This window comes from Hyla sarda, chromosome 6 (assembly GCF_029499605.1).
Source record: "Hyla sarda isolate aHylSar1 chromosome 6, aHylSar1.hap1, whole genome shotgun sequence".
In the NCBI taxonomy this organism is placed as follows: Eukaryota; Metazoa; Chordata; class Amphibia; order Anura; family Hylidae; genus Hyla; species Hyla sarda.
This window is the reverse complement of record NC_079194.1, coordinates 167815778-167832329: the sequence shown is the minus strand read 5'-3', so window position 1 is coordinate 167832329 and position 16552 is coordinate 167815778. Positions and strand designations below refer to the sequence as shown.

The window sequence follows — 16552 nt, the reverse complement described above, 5'->3', positions numbered from 1 at the left end:
GGCTCCGCCCCGTGTGACGTCATGCAATGCAAGCCTATGGGAGGGGGCGTGACAGGGGGCGTTTTTCTGCTTTCATCATTGACAGTGGAAAATTTTTGTGTATATCTCACAGTATAGCCATACACTAGCAGGATGCGAGAACCCCCTTTGCAAATATAATAGAATAATATGTGTTGTTTCTACGGAACGGATGTGCCATATAAAACATAGCTTTTAATAGTAATCCTAGATAAAAATCACAATTTTCCGCAAATACAAAAGAATAACGGTTACTCATGTAGAGCATGGTAAACCATCAATGCCAACTAACCAATGCTTTTTGCAGCAGCATATAACTTATTTACTCAGCTTCTATGCACAAAACAACTGGTAGCATTGTCCCTGTCCCAACGCGTTTCCATGCGAGGAACTTGTTAATTTGAGTCACCCGCACCATCAGGGGGACATATAAAAATAAAAAGTAGATGCGTGTAAAGTCAGAAATGCCGCACCTTAATCCACATTAGATATATATTCACTAGTCAGAAGCGAGCATTAGATCCACAATGGCTGGAACAAACACAGCAGGTTAGTGACAACAGCCCATATTGGCCTCATAAGGTTAGGTTAGTGTACATATTAATAACAGACACATCTCCACAAAATGCACCAGGGAATAATTAGTCTCCAGCTGTCCTAGATACTGGGACAGTCCTAAAGTGGTGCATAGGAAAGAGAGATGACAATAGCGATCCTATAATGGTATCAAATAAAACTCTGCTGTAGGTGTCTGGGAGGGCGCGCTGTATGTGTATGCCGGCATCTCTGAGCCAATATGGGCTGTTGTCACTAACATGCTGTGTTTGTTCCAGCTGTCGTGGATCTAGTGCTCGCTTCTGACTAGCTATAAAATGTCTAATTTAGATTATGTTGTGGCATTTCTGACTTTGAGCGCATCTACTTTTTTATATGTCCCCTGATAAAATGCGGGTGACTCAGATTAACAAATTCCTCACATGGAAACGCATTGGAACGGGGACAATGCTACCAGTTGTTTTGTGCATAGAAGCTTAGTAAATAAATTATATGCTGCTTCAAACAGCATTGGTTAGTTGGCATTAATGGTTTTCCTTGCTCTACACGAGTAACCGCTATTCTTTTGTATTTGTGGAAAATTTAGATTTTTATGTAGGATTACTATTAAAAGCTATGTTTTATATAGCACATCTGTTCCATAGGAACAACACATAGTATTCTATCATTGAAAGTGGCATGTAGACAAAATACCAACATGATAACTTGTGCTATACCAGTTATGGACATTTGCTTTCAGCTGCTAAAAAGCAGCTAGTGGGTAGCTGCCAGGTATGGGGAGGGTTTGGCATCTAAGCTTTCACCACACCTTTTTAACTCTGCCATGACTTGTATATATATCTATATACATTGAGTTACATCACACAAAATCTGCTTCACTTTAGTGGGGAAGTCAAGAATGACAATAAAACTGCAACGTTCTGTATTTTTTTTGTAGATCTGTGGAAATGCGGCAGGTTTGAAATACAAAGTCGTTTTTGTTTTTTTTTGTTTTTTTTTCATACCTCTAGTGGCTAATCTACGGCAGATGTGCACAATACTGTATGGTTTACATTTTCTATAGAAAATAGGCAGCAGATTCATTGTGTGTAAAACTAGCCTTCAATTTCTGCCCTCAGCTTATAGCCAATGTACATGTGAGCTGAAGACATGATCTAAGACAGACTAGGCACTTGCTGTCTGACAGCCTCTATATAAAACGCTGCAGCTGTTGGCGAGGATATTCCTAGCAACCAGTCTCACCCAGGATTGGATGGCAGAGTAGGTAAAAATCTGTATGGGAAGCACATGACCAACGTGTGCGTTATTAGGTAAACTTTTCTCTTTAAAATGTATGTAGTCTGTGTACTTTCCCCTTGGATAAGAGCACCATGGAGAAAAAAAAAGTGTATGATCTTAAAAAAAATTTAAAAAGTGTGTTATTTTTTTTTTATCTGAACAGATAATGCATCTGTGATTTATATCATCCACTGTACTGTATTTCACCCTTTATTATATGTATTATTAACAGCTATTGAAATCAAGAGTTTAGAAAATTCCACATCCGCTGTTCACAAGGGGAAGATTTATCAAATTAAGAGGCCTTTTTAAAGATTAAAGGGGAACTTTGGTACATAACATCTTATCCCCTATCCACAAGATAGGGGATAAGTGTCTAATTGTGCATCATTCATTTTCAGAACACCGGCTCTTTTCTTGCTCGGAGCATCAGTGGTTGACACACCCCCTCCATGTATCTCTATGGAAGAGCCGTAGATACAGCACTTGTGTATCTCCAGCTCTCCCATAGAAATTCATGGAGGGGTGTGTTGACCGCAGCTTTGGTCTCCCCATAGCCTTTTTAAACATGCTTTACCCCTCTAGAGGTTTACATTTCATACAGTTATACAGAGAAACAAACTATATCCACGTGACAAATGTTATATTTTTACTGTTATATGCATTTTTAAGAAGACATAACACATCTTTTGGGTGACGATTTTGTTGAATAACAAACCATGAGAGCCATACCGAGCAAATCCATTATTGTCTACTCATTTAGCAGTGCAGTGAGGATGCCTCTAAGTGGTCACTTGCAACATTTGTCAACTTCTTGAGGAGCAGTCACACATCCCTTGGCACAGGCACTGGCAGAAGCCATAAACTAGACAGACGGTTAAACTAGAGGGGACAAGACTAACACAAACAATTCCAAGCGTCACTTTTTGAATTACCAGTAGATAGATCCCAAGCGGTAAGGAACCAAAGTAAAAAAAGCCAAGGAGCCAGACTAGTATCCGGGGAACATGGTTGCACAGTTTAGAGAATAGGTCATGGTCTATTTGGCCATGAGAACTTATAGAGGCCGAGTCAAGACTGTGTTCTGCATAGTAGTCTGAGATGGTATTTTGACTTGGAGTCCGGGAAGAGTCCCTTTGTACTTCCATAATAGTGATAACTAGGCAGTTGGAAGATCCGTGAGAGGGACTTGAAGATGCAAGGTTTTTGGGTGTTAAGACCACTTCATTGCTGTCCGATTTGCACATTGTTTTCTCTGTCAGCTTTGACAAGATATTTGTGTCATCTGGAAGGCCTGCAACCTCCTCTTCCTGGAGTTCAGTCTCATTGCGACAAAAAGGGCAGCTGATACATGAGGCACCTCCTCCTATATTGAGGATCTTGGATAAACATCGCACACAAACTCTGTGAAGGCAGTCTAGGATCTTGGGCTTACGACTATGAGTGTTGAATCTCTGGTAACATATCTTACATTCCAGTTCATCAGCTGTTAGCGTTTCCTCTGTGCTCATCTTTTATTGTTGCTGAAAAGCTGGAAAATTAATCAAATGTTAAATCAATTTTACTGTGTTTCCAATATTTGAGAACACTTTCTGTTGACACAAATAACAAGGGGTGGGGGAAGTTCTATCATGCTTTTGGGGATGGTCACAAAAGTTGAATTAGCTAGAATGATTTAATGCAAGAGCAAAAGGTTGTTTCCCATTTTATTTAAAGATGCTATCTGAATTATTGCTGAGATGTCCATACCCCCCATTTAATCACTGCAGCCAATCCCTGACCTCAGCTGTTTCACGCCATCTATCACTGAGGTTAATGATTGGCTGCAGGAAGTAGGGGCACACCTAGAATAAATTGATTGCACTGGATGCAGAGTAGATAAAACAGGTACATATAGGGGGAAATTTATCAAAACCTTTGCAGAGGAAACATTGCCCATAGCAACCAATCAGATTGCTTCTTTCATTTATAACAAAGCCTCTGCAAACTGAAAAAAGCAATCTGATTGGTTGCTATGGGCAACTGGGCTATTTTCCTCAGCACATGTTTTGATAAATCTCCCCCATAGTGTTTATTTTATTCAGGCCACCCCCTTTGAAGCAGACCTGTCAAGATTTTGTGGTATAAAATAAGGACATGGCTGTATAGGGGTTAAAGGGGTTATCCAGGAATAGAAAAACAGAGCTGCTTTCTTTCAAAACCTGCTCCCTGTCTGGCTCCAGGTTGAGTGTGGTTCTACAGCCCAGTTACATTGAAGTGAATGGAGCCAAGTTGTAAAACCACACCCAATCTGGAGACAGACATTGATCTGTTTTGCAAAGAAATTAGCTGTGTATTTCCATTCCTGGATAACCCCTTTAACTCTGAATCAGTACATACCTATCAGCATTGAGATATTAGAGCTTTAAAAGATAAGCAAATTATGCTTTGGAGCCTACTGGATGTTCCCCTTAGCTGCTAGAGCTTAGCAAATTTTAGGCCCTTCATTAGTTAGCTACTTCCTCGTCAATAACTGGTATAGAGGAAGTGACCAGTGCATACAAGAGATTGACTTAGTGATGAAGGGGCCAAAGTTTGTTTGGCTCTAACAGCCAAGGGGAACTCCCACCATGAGGAATTCTTAAAATTAATTTTAAACATTTCTGTGTTTTAGTAAATTTTGCACCTTCTTCGCCAAAGGGGCATGGCTACAGTATAAAAGGTTGTGTTTTAAGTGTAAATATTTTATTATATGTAACTTTTTACAAAGTTGCTCTATTTAAAAAACTAAAATCTATCATACATCATGAGACAATTATTTTTTATTTTTTTTGCAATTGAAACTGGCATAAAGAAGAAAGTGCAGGCTTAAAGGGGTACTCCGCCCCTAGACATCTTATCCCCTATCCAAAGGATAGGGGATAAGATGTCAGATCGATGGGGTTCCGCTCCTGGGGACCCCCGAGAGCACCGCTGCGGCACCCCGCTATGATTACTGCACAGAGCGAGTTTGCTCTGCGCGTAATGACGGGCAATACAGGGTCCGGAGCATTGTTGCGTCACGGCTACGCCCCTTGTGACGTCACGGCCCGCCCCCCTCAGTAAAAGTCTATGGGAGGGGTGTGGTGGTCGTCATGTCCCCTGCCATAGACTTGCATTAAGAGGACGGGCCGTGATGTCACGAGGGGCGGAGCCATGACATCATGCTGCTCCGTCCCCTGTATCGCCCGTCATTATGCACAGAGCGAACTCGCTCTGTGGAGTAATGATAGTGGGGTGCCGCAGCGGGACCCCGGCGATCTGACATCTTATCCCCTATCCTTTGGATAGGGGATGAGATGTCTAGGGGCGGAGTACCCCTTTAGAACAAATGTGATAGACTCTCATGATAATGTATGCAATGTGACATGAGAATAATAAATCATTTAATATCAAACAATGTAGTTCTCAAAAAGTAAGTAAAGCGAAAAGAAAAAAAGGAAGATACAACAAAAAAAAATCAAAGATGGAAGCAAATGTGAGGAGTAACTCATAAGTGCCAACTGATTTAAGTTGGTGAACAGTAGAAGAAGAGAGACTGATCACACACCAGAATGTTTTGCTGTGCAGTTTATTACTGAAGTAGTCCAATACACTTCAACATCCCGACACCCCTTAACCGTGCAGAGCTGGAACGGCAGGAGCTACACACCTGAACGACAGCACTGTTTCACACACAAAGAAACGCCTTTGTGCGTGAAACAGTGCTGTCATCCAGGTGTGTAGCTCCTGCCGTTCCAGTTCTGCATGGTTAAGGGGTGTTGGGATGTTGAAGTGTATTGGACTACTTCAGTAATAAACTGCACAGCAAGACATTCAGGTGTGTGATCCGTCTCTCTTCTTCTACTGTTCAGTATACAGTACAGACCAAAAGTTTGGACACACCTTCTCATTCAGAGTTTTCTTTATTTTCAATACTATGAAAATTGTAGATTCACACTGAAGGCATCAAAACTATGAATTAACACATGTGGAATTATATACATAACAACATAGTGTGAAAATATGTAATGTTCTAGGTTCTAGCCACCTTTTGCTTTGATTACTGCTTTGCACACTCTTGGCATTCTCTTGATGACCTACAAGAGGTAGTCACCTGGAATGGTCTTCCAACAGTCTTGAAGGAGTTCCCAGAGATGCTTAGCACTTGTTAGCCTTTTTTGCCTTCACTCTGCGGTCCAGCTCACCCCAAACCATCTTGATTGGGTTCAGGTTCGGTGACTGTGGAGGCCAGGTCATCTGGCGCAGCACCCCATCACTCTCCTTCTTGGTCAGATAGCCCTTACACAGCCTGGAGGTGTGTTTGGGGTCATTGTCCTGTTGAAAAATAAATGATGGTCCAACTAAACGCAAACCGGATGGAATAGCATGCCGCTGCAAGATGCTGTGGTAGCCATGCTGGTTCAGTATGCCTTCAATTTAGAATAAATCCCCAACAGTGTCACCAGCAAAGCACCCCCACACCATCACACCACCTCCTCCACACCAGCACACCTGTGAAGTGAAAACCATTTCAGGTGACTACCTCTTGAATCTCAACAAGAGAATGCCAAGAGTGTGCAAAGCAGTAATCAAAGCAAAAGGTGGCTACTTTGAAGAACCTAGAATATGACATATTTTCAGTTGTTTCACACTTTTTTGTTATGTATATAATTCCACATGTGTTAATTCATAGTTTTAATGCCTTCAATGTGAATCTACAATTTTCATAGTCATGAAAATAAAGAAAACTCTGAATGAGAAGATGTGTCCAAACTTTTGGTCTGAACTGTATATCTACTTTATTTCTACATGCAGCACCACCTAGGACTCTTGTGCACATTACATCCCACCCCCGATAGCTATTGAATTACACTCTGTCAAGTTATTCCATTCACTGCCCGCAAGCGGTGCCCGGCTGCTTTCCTCTCCTGTTTGCATATGATTTAAGTTAGTGTTGTTACAACTATGTAATTGGCCCCACATAACAACTAGAAAAACTACTACTAAGGTCAGGGTCATCCCCATCAAAATTAAAAACGTCAAAGTCACTCATTGTTGGGTTTCTTGGCAAAGGTGAAAGGGTAGTGGCAACAAAGAAAGGTTTGAGCAGCCATAGACCAGAGTGAAAATAGGGTTCCCCCACTAATGCAAAGAGTAAATCAGAGGACTGTGATAAGGGGAATGGGGTATTGGAAGGGGCCTGAGTTGGAGATAAATATATAGTTTTAATTTTAGTCCACAGATTCCACAGAGTATGGAGGGGAATTTATCACTGTGTGTGTTGTGTGGATGCTTTTTGGCAATGATTTTTGTTGCTGTGAATTTGACGTACTTCCACCAAATTTATAAAAACAAAAAAGGCATACCATGTTTGATAAATTTGGAGCAGCCCACAAAACACCAAGGAAAATGACTTCACTCTACCCATCCTCAGTCAATTTCTTTTCAGTACCTCAGTTTCTGTGTCATCCGCTTGGTCACAAATTTCAGGTATCTGGCTAATTGGCTAATTTTTTGTCTTTTTGTAACCATTTAAAGGGGTATTCCAGGCAAAACCTTTTCCTTTTTTTTATATATATCAACTGGCTCTGGAAAGTTAAACAGATTTGTAAATTACTCCTATTAAAAAATCTTAATCCTTCCAATAGTTATTAGCTTCTGAAGTTTTCTGTCTAACTGCTCAATGATGATGTCACGTCCCGGGAGCTGTGCATGATGGGCGAATATCCCCATAGGAACTGCACAGCTCCCGGGACAACTCAACTTCAGAAGCTAATAACTATTGGAAGGATTAAGATTTTTTTAATAGAAGTAATTTACAAATCTGTTTAACTTTCCGGAGCCAGTTGATATATAAAAAAAAAAAGTTTTTTGGCCTGGAATACCCCTTTAGCACTTACCCATACCAACAATGTTAACATAACCAGAGGCGGTTAACAAACAATTAACAAACAGAGATAGTTAAGATTAGCAAAATTCTAGGCCATTTAACTTTTAATAAGAATTACTTTATTTACATTACACATCTACATTACAAATATTACGCCAACACAGTGTAGGTAAAGAAGTATCTGTGAAATTGACAAGTTTATAAGCTTAGTCCTTGGGACATGTAGCTTTGCCCATACATTTTTCTTGCAACTTTTTTAAAAGTTGCAGTTGAAAAATCAGTGTCCCATGCATCTGCCCCCAAAAAAGATTACTACAAGTAAAAAGTAGGGGAAAAACCCAACCTGCAATAAACATGCAACTTTTAAAGTGTCTATTTAAAGATTGCCTGGAGCCATAGAATACTTTTTTTTTTTTTTTTTTTTTTTTTTTTATCAGTTAGCCACAGAAAAGTCAAGCGGAAGTCTATCGTGCTATATTCTTATGTGCTTTTAGTGGGAACAGTCTGCTTGTCAGTAGATGCTGTCCTAATCATGCAAATGGGTGTATGACCTACTTTTTATGTATATAATTGTATGTGACAGATGTGAATCTTGTGTTCTACATGTAATGGAAGCTTTTTATGACTTTCCAGAGCATTTTTTTTCCTTTACTTTACCAAATAAGAGTTGGAACTAAGTGCTTACAATATTAAGTGACTGTAATCCCCTCTCAGCAAAGGGTAAAGTAACAAGCAGAATATTGCGGCTCCATTACTTCTGATCTCATTAAACGGATAAGGAGAGGATATTCTAATGATACCAAATGCCTCATCAGCCATTATCCTGGGTCATAATGCAGGTATATACTCCAGTACTTTGTAGTTGTATTATGAGAACATAGTATGCCACTTTTCTGCATAGTCGCCTATCTCCCAATGCTTTTCTGTGGGAGAGGTGGATGAAAATTGTTGCCCATAGCAACCAATCACAGGCAGCCTTCATTAATAGGAGCAGACTATATAAAGATGCAATGTGATTAGTTAATATGGGCAACAATTATTGTCTTATAAATGGTTTTAAATATCTCCTCCAATGAGGGTAATTGAAAAAAAAAATGTATGTTAATGGAATATGAGGGGTAATCCCAAATTTAAAAGTTATCCCCTATCCCTAATTTAAAAGCAATCTGTCAGATCTATTTGCTGCTAAGAGCTGAATACACCATTGGATAGCTGTTAGGGTATAAAAGCAAACGGTACCATTTATGGTGGTGGTTGCTAAAATTATAAAATTGTCTTTTTATTTCTCCGACAAGTGTCAAGAAGGCGGAGCATATCTGCTCAAGTTCCACATCATGGCACACCTTCTCGCTTTCCCCCAACTTGTACAGGCCTCTGTAGATCAATTAAAGGGTTGGAAGGTGAGGGCAAGCAGGGATGTGTGGCAGACTGTGGCACTTAAGCAGCCTTAAACTTCCTCCTTGATATATTCCCTTTAAATCCGTTCTTGAAATGAGTGAGTGCCAGCAGTTAGACAGGTCCTGAGAATTGATGTAAATTGTTCACTGAATGAATGCACCTACACTGTTCATTTTCTGTAGGGCTTCTGAACATTGTTGAGCACTTAGCTCCATAATGTACGGAAGACCCATAGAGAATAAGTTAAGCCCAGACGCAACTCCGGACCCCCACCACCCAGCCGATTATCCCCTACCCTGTAAATAGAGAATAACTTTTGATCTTGGAACAACTGCTTTAAGAGGTACTTATCACTTTAAAAACTTCTGACATTTCAGAGTGACATGTCATAAGTTTTGATGGAGGGAGGGGAGAGGGTCCAGATGCTGAGATCATCACCAATTGCTTAAAGAAACATGCAGTAGCCAGTTGTATGGATTAACAGAAAGTCTGTAGACCTTAAAGGAAAATGTTCATCCTGTTCACCCACACCAAACCCAATACACCGAGTTATAGTGCAGGTGAACAGGAGACTGTTCAGAGAAGATAGAAGCTGATCTTCAGAAGACCAGGTGCCCGACTGCAGATACGTATCTTAGAAAACCCACATTGGCTCCTGTGCACCCACGCTATAACCCGGTGTTTTGTGTTTAGTGTGAGTGAACAGGATAACTGTTTTCCTTTAACGCATTACTGTCATGAAAAACAACTTTTGGCGTGTTGATAAGACGTGCTTAAAGTTGTTGCTCGCACTGGGTCTTACTCCTGAGACCCTCTGTGATAATGATTTATCAGGGAAGCATGCGGCATTGCACTCAGCTCCCCAGCTGTCTGAGAGATGGACTTCTATGCAGAGAAATGTACGAATCTCTGCCAAGAGAGCAGAGTGCAATGCTGCCCACTTCCCTGTGTAATTACGCTCAATCGCAGCAAGTCCCAGGAGTGAAACCCAATGTGATCAACACCCACTGACGTGTTTGACTTCTTGGGAAAAGCACCGAACAGATTTTTTTCCTCACCAGCTCCTTGCTGAATGAGACTTGCTATAGATATTGATGGTTACAATTGATGGGTAAAAACTATACACCCCCACCCCAAAAAGTTCCAGTTTCTCCAACTCTTTTTATCTTTTTTCAGTCCATCCCATTCATTATTTGTAAGGGGTTTGCTTTACATCATGTGGTAAAATAAGAGACCCCCCCCCCTCCCCCATTTAGCTCAGGCTATGAAAAAACAATATAGTTAAAAAGGTTATCCAGGATTAGAAAAACATTGCACCACACCTATTTTCAGGTTGTGTGCTATTACCACTTGGCTCATTCACTTTATTGGATCTGAGCTACAATACTATATACAACCTGAGGACAGAGGTGGTGTTGGTTTTGTAAAGAAATCAACTCTGTTGTTCTTATCCTAGATAACCCCTTTAAGGGAAGACATTTATCAAACCTTATGCAGAGGAAGGGCGGGGCAGTTGTTCATAGCAACAAAACAGATTCTAGCTTACATTTTCAGATATCTTTTTTCATTACTATGGGCTCCTGCTCCACTCTTCCTCTGCTCAACTCTTCCTCCGTACAATGTATTGCATTCAGTGTCTTCTAGAATGCAAAGAGAAAAAAACAACAACACAAAATCGTCTGGCCCTAAAAGGTTGAAAATTATGAATCCGGTTCAGTTAACTTCTAAACCAGTTCTATCATGATCCTCTGTGACTTGTATACATCAGCCGAACAATATGCTACAATGTTTATGTAGGCCATTGAGAGACAGAACCTTAGTGGGTCCTGGAACCATCTGGTGGCTCTGAAGGCTCGCAAACAACCATAACAGTAATCAGTAAATGGCTTAAACAGGCATGCTTCTACACACCATAAAACACAGGTAATAAGGCTGTAAGAGCCACAAACCAGGGAGGGAAGGAGAGGAGAATACAAACAGTGGGAACACAAAGACGAACACATAACAACCACACAAGGTGGAATAGAGAGAAAGGAGAAGGGAGAAAAAAAAGAGAGCAAGGAATCAAGGCGGTTGCCTATCAGAAAAACGATCCCAGGGTTCCCAGACCGAGAAGATTGAGGGGATAGAATTATTCAGAGAGGCCGTCAGGAATTCCAAGGAATGGATTTCACGTAAACGGGTTAACAGGTCTGACTCAGAGGGGGGAGGGTCCTCTTCCAGTATTTGGCAATAAGGGTCTTAGTGGCTAAGGCAATATGCATGAAGAGCTTAAATGGCTTCTTAGACAAAGTGGGGAGAGAGATGGAGAAGATAAATAAGGGGGTCTAGAGAGACCAACACACCCAAAGCTTTATATATCAATCTCTGAACCTTTTTCCAGTATTCCGTTAAGAGAGGGCAGGACCAGAATATATGGAACACCGTACCCAGTCCCACCCCACAATGCCAGCATGTCCGGGTGCAGCCTATTCAACAGTTCTGGAGTATGATACCAGCCCATGATCAGTTTATACTGGGTTTCCTTATAAGCTGTACAAATTGAAGCCTTAAAGGCCCTCTCCCAGATAACCCGCCACTGAGGAAGGGTAATGGCAGTTTTGAGAGCATCCTCCCAGCTACCTATGTAGCAATGTGAAGGTGGGACTCCCTCTGGAGGCTGAAGAAGCAAGGAGTAAATGTCGGAGAAAAGGCCCCTTGCCTGAGTCCCACCACGGCATAGAGACTACGGCAGAGCCAGTCACGGATTACGTATAATGCCGCAACTGCAGATAGTGAATGCGCTCAGACGAGGGGAGATCCCAACGAGTCCTCAATTGTTCAAAGGCAGGAGAGGACGTGAGAGAGGGTCTACAACATCTGCTCAACATAAAAGGCTACAAGATCCCCACTCCCTCAACATAGCAGAAGACAGACCAGAAGGAAAGTCAGGATGATGAAGGAAAGAACACAGTGGGGAGGAAGGAGAGAACAGTCTAAATTTCATAGAGCAGCACCCCCAAATGTATTTAGAAAATGTCATGGGGCCCCGTAGAGGGGATAAAGAGACAGTAGATGCCGGAGGAGACCAAAGAAGTGTATTAGGGTGGATGGGGCTAACCAAAGCTTTTCCAGCTCCATCCAGCGGCTGTAGGCATGGTAAGAAGACCATGCCACAAGATGGCGTAGGTGGGCAGCCCAATAGAATTTTATCGCATCCGGGACCACTAAACCCCCCCAGAGCCCTACTTGCCATCATTACAGACATGGGGAGTCAATACCTTTTCCCATCCCAACTGAAAGGAAAAATAGCCGATTGAAAAGAACGAAGGGCAGACAGCGGCATGCGAGTCGGCAACATTTTGAAAAGAGGAGTTTCGGAAGGATTGTCATTTTCACTGCCGCAATACGCCCAAAAAAGGAGATGTACTGCGAACGCCACTTCTCCAATAGAGCACGAGGTTCCCGAAAAAGGGGGAGATAGTAGAGTAAAGAGAGGAGTAGTGGGAAGTAATATGGACCCCCAAATACTTGATAGCCGAAGGAGGTTGCCAAAGAAGTAATCTATGCACGTATGCAATTTATGGGGATGTGAATAAAAGCTAAAAGAGCGCTCCGTCGGGTGATTTATCCACCACAAATCATATAATGAAGTGGCCCGTATAACCCTTCTGAAAATGGAAGCTAAGCGCAGCTGGGCGGGGGTAGGAGGTGCAGCAGAGGAATGGCATCTAGAGGGAGAAAGGCGTCCCCTGAAGAGACAGGCAGGGGGCCCCTGAAGTCACCATGGCGCTTTGTCTGTGCCTCTGCGGCTTGGGAGAGCTGTAGGGAGTGTAGCAGGCAGCAAGGGGGAGTACAGGTGGGGCAGAATCAGACCCCTCCTGCAGGAGCTGCCCAGAGGAGAGGAGCTCGGATCCCCAGGCTTGAGACTTGGGTGAGGGGGAGGCTGAACAGTAGGGAGCAGCTGCAGGGAGCCTGTGTGATAATGAGGCAAGCCTCTCACCAGAGAGGGCCAAGATGGTGGATCCGATGTCCTATAGGGAGAGGAGGGAGAGGACGCCACTTTTGGGGGCAACAGAGCAGATCAATGGGGGACAGCAGTCCCAGTGGGGGAGCTGTGTGCAGCACTCACCACCGGATCCAGGAGCAGGAGGAGAATCCACAACGGGGGCCGCAGCAGCAGACAGAGGCTCCGAAGCCTGCACAGCAGCACAGAAACGGTCGGGCAGAGGTGGAGCAGCGGTGACAGGTGGTAGCAGGTGGGAAGACATCCCCGGCAGCAGCAGGCAGAAGGATCACCCTCTTGCAGCAAGGTACAGCCTCCGGAGCGGGATCGCAGGCCCTGCGCAGATCCCGTAATGGCAGGCAGGGAAGAAGGTGCAGGGGCTGGAGGCGACTGTAGGAAGCGCAGGATGCTTCCAGAAGCAGTGGAAGTCAGCCGGGCAGTTGCGGAGGTATTCCTAACCTGTCAGGAGGTCCTCCCCATTGAAAGGCTGGGTCACCAGGGAGTTTTAATGCTATTTCGTGGCCAGCAGAGCAGGAGCGATCCAAATGTGTGGCCATCTCGGTCAGCACCAAGCCACGCCCCCAATATATGTTAAATTATTCTCTAAAACACACAATGATTTTTTTCATTTCAGTCTGTTAACACACTGTAACCATTCCCACAATCTGGGAAGACTGAAAACAGAGAGATACATATTGTAAATGCCTCAGCATGTCTATTCATAGGATTTTAGACACTTATGCATCAAATTGGCCTTTTTTTGGGGGGTGGGGGGGTGGGAGGGGTTGTTCTAACATAGCAACAAGAGAATCAAGTGCCTGATTTACAGTATGTCCTTTAACCCCCCCCCCCCCCCATTTTATGTTAATTGCCCAGTTTCTATAGTTTATTTCACATATTGGTACAGCAGTCTTGTGTATTTATCTTTAGTATCTGCCAGCACATGCAAATAGATTCTTCAATCTGCAAAAGGCTACAGCCTTTGTGAAGACATAATGGCAGTAGGGCACTTGTGGGCTGTCACTTGCAATCCTCAAGACTGTCACAATAATGACATGCTGCCTACCGTGACGTACTGGGCCCCTGCTGTGTGACTTAACCATTCTGAGTAATGCATGAAAGGCTTAATATGTACAGCAAGCTTAGACCCAGGGTGGGGATGCCTTTTGGAATTTTCAGATAAAAAGGAATGAATCTTCCGTACTGGCAATGGGTCATTAGCTGTCACCACTGGGCAGGTCAAATTCTAATTTTGCATTAGTAGTCTATAGAATAATTTATGTCCCCCAAAAATCCACCCATGGCCAAAATAAATGTAATGGTAATTTTCCATATCCCTATATTTAATTTAAAAAAATCTTACAATTTTAGCTATGGCCACTGAGTTACCAAGGCATCACTCTGTGGATCATTTAACACACTTTAACCCCTTAAGGACTGAGAGCTTTTCCATTTTTGCACTTTTGTTTTTCCTCCTTACTTTTTAAAAATCATAACCCTTTCAATTTTGCACCTAAAAATCCAAATGATGGCTTATTTTTTGATCGCTTTTTATTAATTTTTTCATGATATAAAAAGTGACCAAAATTACGCTCTTTTGGACTTTGGAATTTATCTGCGCGTATGCCATTAACCATGCGGTTTAATTAACTATGTATTTTTATAATTTGGATATTTCCGCACGCGGCGATACCACATATTTTTATTTTCACTGTTTGTTTTTTTTAAATGGGAAAAGGGGGTGATTCAAACTTTTATTAGTTAAGGGGTTAAATGAGCTTTATTAACTTTTATTTTCTCACTTTTCTTTTTTTTTGCTATGTTATAGCTTCCAGAGGGGGCTATAACACTGCACACACTGATCTTTTACATTGATCAATGGTTTCTCCCCGCGTTATAGAAAGGGAGCAGACTCAGGGCGTACAGGTACGCCCTGCGTTCTTAAGGGGTTAAAGGGAATTTTTTTAATCTGGTAACGTTACAGAACAGGAAGGGCTATCTTTTTGTAAGGGCAGTGCATGCCCCCATTCATTTTACTATCTGAGCTCCGATCTTTCTTCTCTCTGAATGTGCAGTTGTAAACAGAGAGATGACTCAAAGCTGCGAGCTGTGCTGTGATCACAGCCATGCCCCCTTCCTCCCTCACACTAGGATGGCTCAATGAGCAGCCAAGAAGACAATAAATCAGGTACAAAGAGGGGGTTTTGAATTAAAAGAAACACAGGAATAGTGTCAATGAGTCAGGGACATATTGGGGGGGGGGGGGGGAATTAGGGAGAGTTTAGATAATGATTGGTACTCTTTATGGACACAGCCAATTTAATTTTTTCGTTTTTTTTTTTCCTCCTCACCTTCTAAAAAAAACATAACTCTTTCCATTGACAGACCCATATGATGGCTTGTTTTTGCATGACCAGTTGTACTTTGTAATGACATCACTCATTTTACCCTAAAATGTATGGTAAACCCAGAATTTTTTTTTTGTGTAAGGAAATTTAAACAAAAATCATTATTTAGCAAATTTGGAGGGGTTTTGTTTTCACGTTATACACTTTACGGCTAAAATTTTATGTTTTCTTTATTTCCTGGGTCAATACGATTAAAATGATACCCATGGTTTACATACATTGATTACATATATTATAATTCTATTATTATATTGCTTTTAAAAAATCTCAAACTTTTTTTTACAAAATCAGTATGTTTAAAACTGCCCTATTTTGACCACCTCTAACTTTATTTTTCAGAATTTAGGGATGTATGAGGGCTCATTTTTCGCACCATGATTTGTGTATACAGTATAATCTCCCTTAGTGGACACCTCCCAATAGGGGACACCTCCCAGTAGCACACAGTTTTTCATTCTCCGGCAGAGTCCCATAAGACTTAATGTATTTGCACCCTCCAAATAGGGGACATTCCCAATAGCGGATGCGGACACACTCAATAGGGGATAAAACACTCCCAATAGGGGACAAAACACTCCTAATAGGGCACAAAACACACCCAACAGGGGATAAAACGCTCCTAATAGGGGACAACCTAGCTTATGTGCCAGCCCTACCTTGTACACAGGTCTGCCTTTAGGGGGTACAGCCAATGCCCCAGTAAGGGGCCCAGGCTCCCCAGCACAGGCACTGCACTTCCACCGGCCGCATAATTTGTGTACCCCCCCCACTGCAAAATCATATTCCCTTTTTTTATAACTTCCTGTGCCACATCATTTACCCTTGATCCCCCTGTGTTATTTCATTACACCTTTATTACCCTCTATGAAAATTCCTCATCCCCTCTTTAACCCCCCCGTGCCATTTTATCTCTCTGTATCTTCCTTTGCCACTTTATTTCCCCTGTGTCAAATCACCCCCTCACCCCTTGTGCCTCATTAGTTTTCCCCTTCCTCCCTGCCCTTGTTTTTCTTCTTACCT

At 42.2% G+C, this 16552-nt stretch overlaps 2 protein-coding genes across 10 annotated transcripts in view; one reads left to right on the top strand and one right to left on the bottom strand.

The window, feature by feature from the left end:
- The window catches only part of CEP89 (centrosomal protein 89), a 256966-nt gene that overhangs the window by 174932 nt on the left and 65482 nt on the right, over positions 1-16552 (top strand). The window contains exon 17 of one of the 5 annotated variants that reach the window (XM_056525756.1): positions 1692-1827. The exons of the other annotated variants lie outside the window; for them this stretch is intronic. Coding sequence (XP_056381731.1) covers positions 1692-1718 — 27 coding nt within the window. The 3' untranslated portion in view covers positions 1719-1827. Of the gene's footprint in view, positions 1-1691; positions 1828-16552 lie in introns of those variants that run through there. 5 annotated transcript variants of the gene reach the window in all.
- The window catches only part of LOC130276416 (E3 ubiquitin-protein ligase RNF182-like), a 91473-nt gene that overhangs the window by 21245 nt on the left and 53676 nt on the right, over positions 1-16552 (bottom strand). For 4 of the 5 annotated variants that reach the window (XM_056525765.1, XM_056525766.1, XM_056525762.1 and 1 more), the window contains one exon: positions 2116-3382. The exons of the other annotated variant lie outside the window; for it this stretch is intronic. In XM_056525765.1, coding sequence (XP_056381740.1) covers positions 2658-3362 — 705 coding nt within the window. In that variant the 5' untranslated portion in view covers positions 3363-3382 and the 3' untranslated portion in view covers positions 2116-2657. Of the gene's footprint in view, positions 1-2115; positions 3383-16552 lie in introns of those variants that run through there. 5 annotated transcript variants of the gene reach the window in all.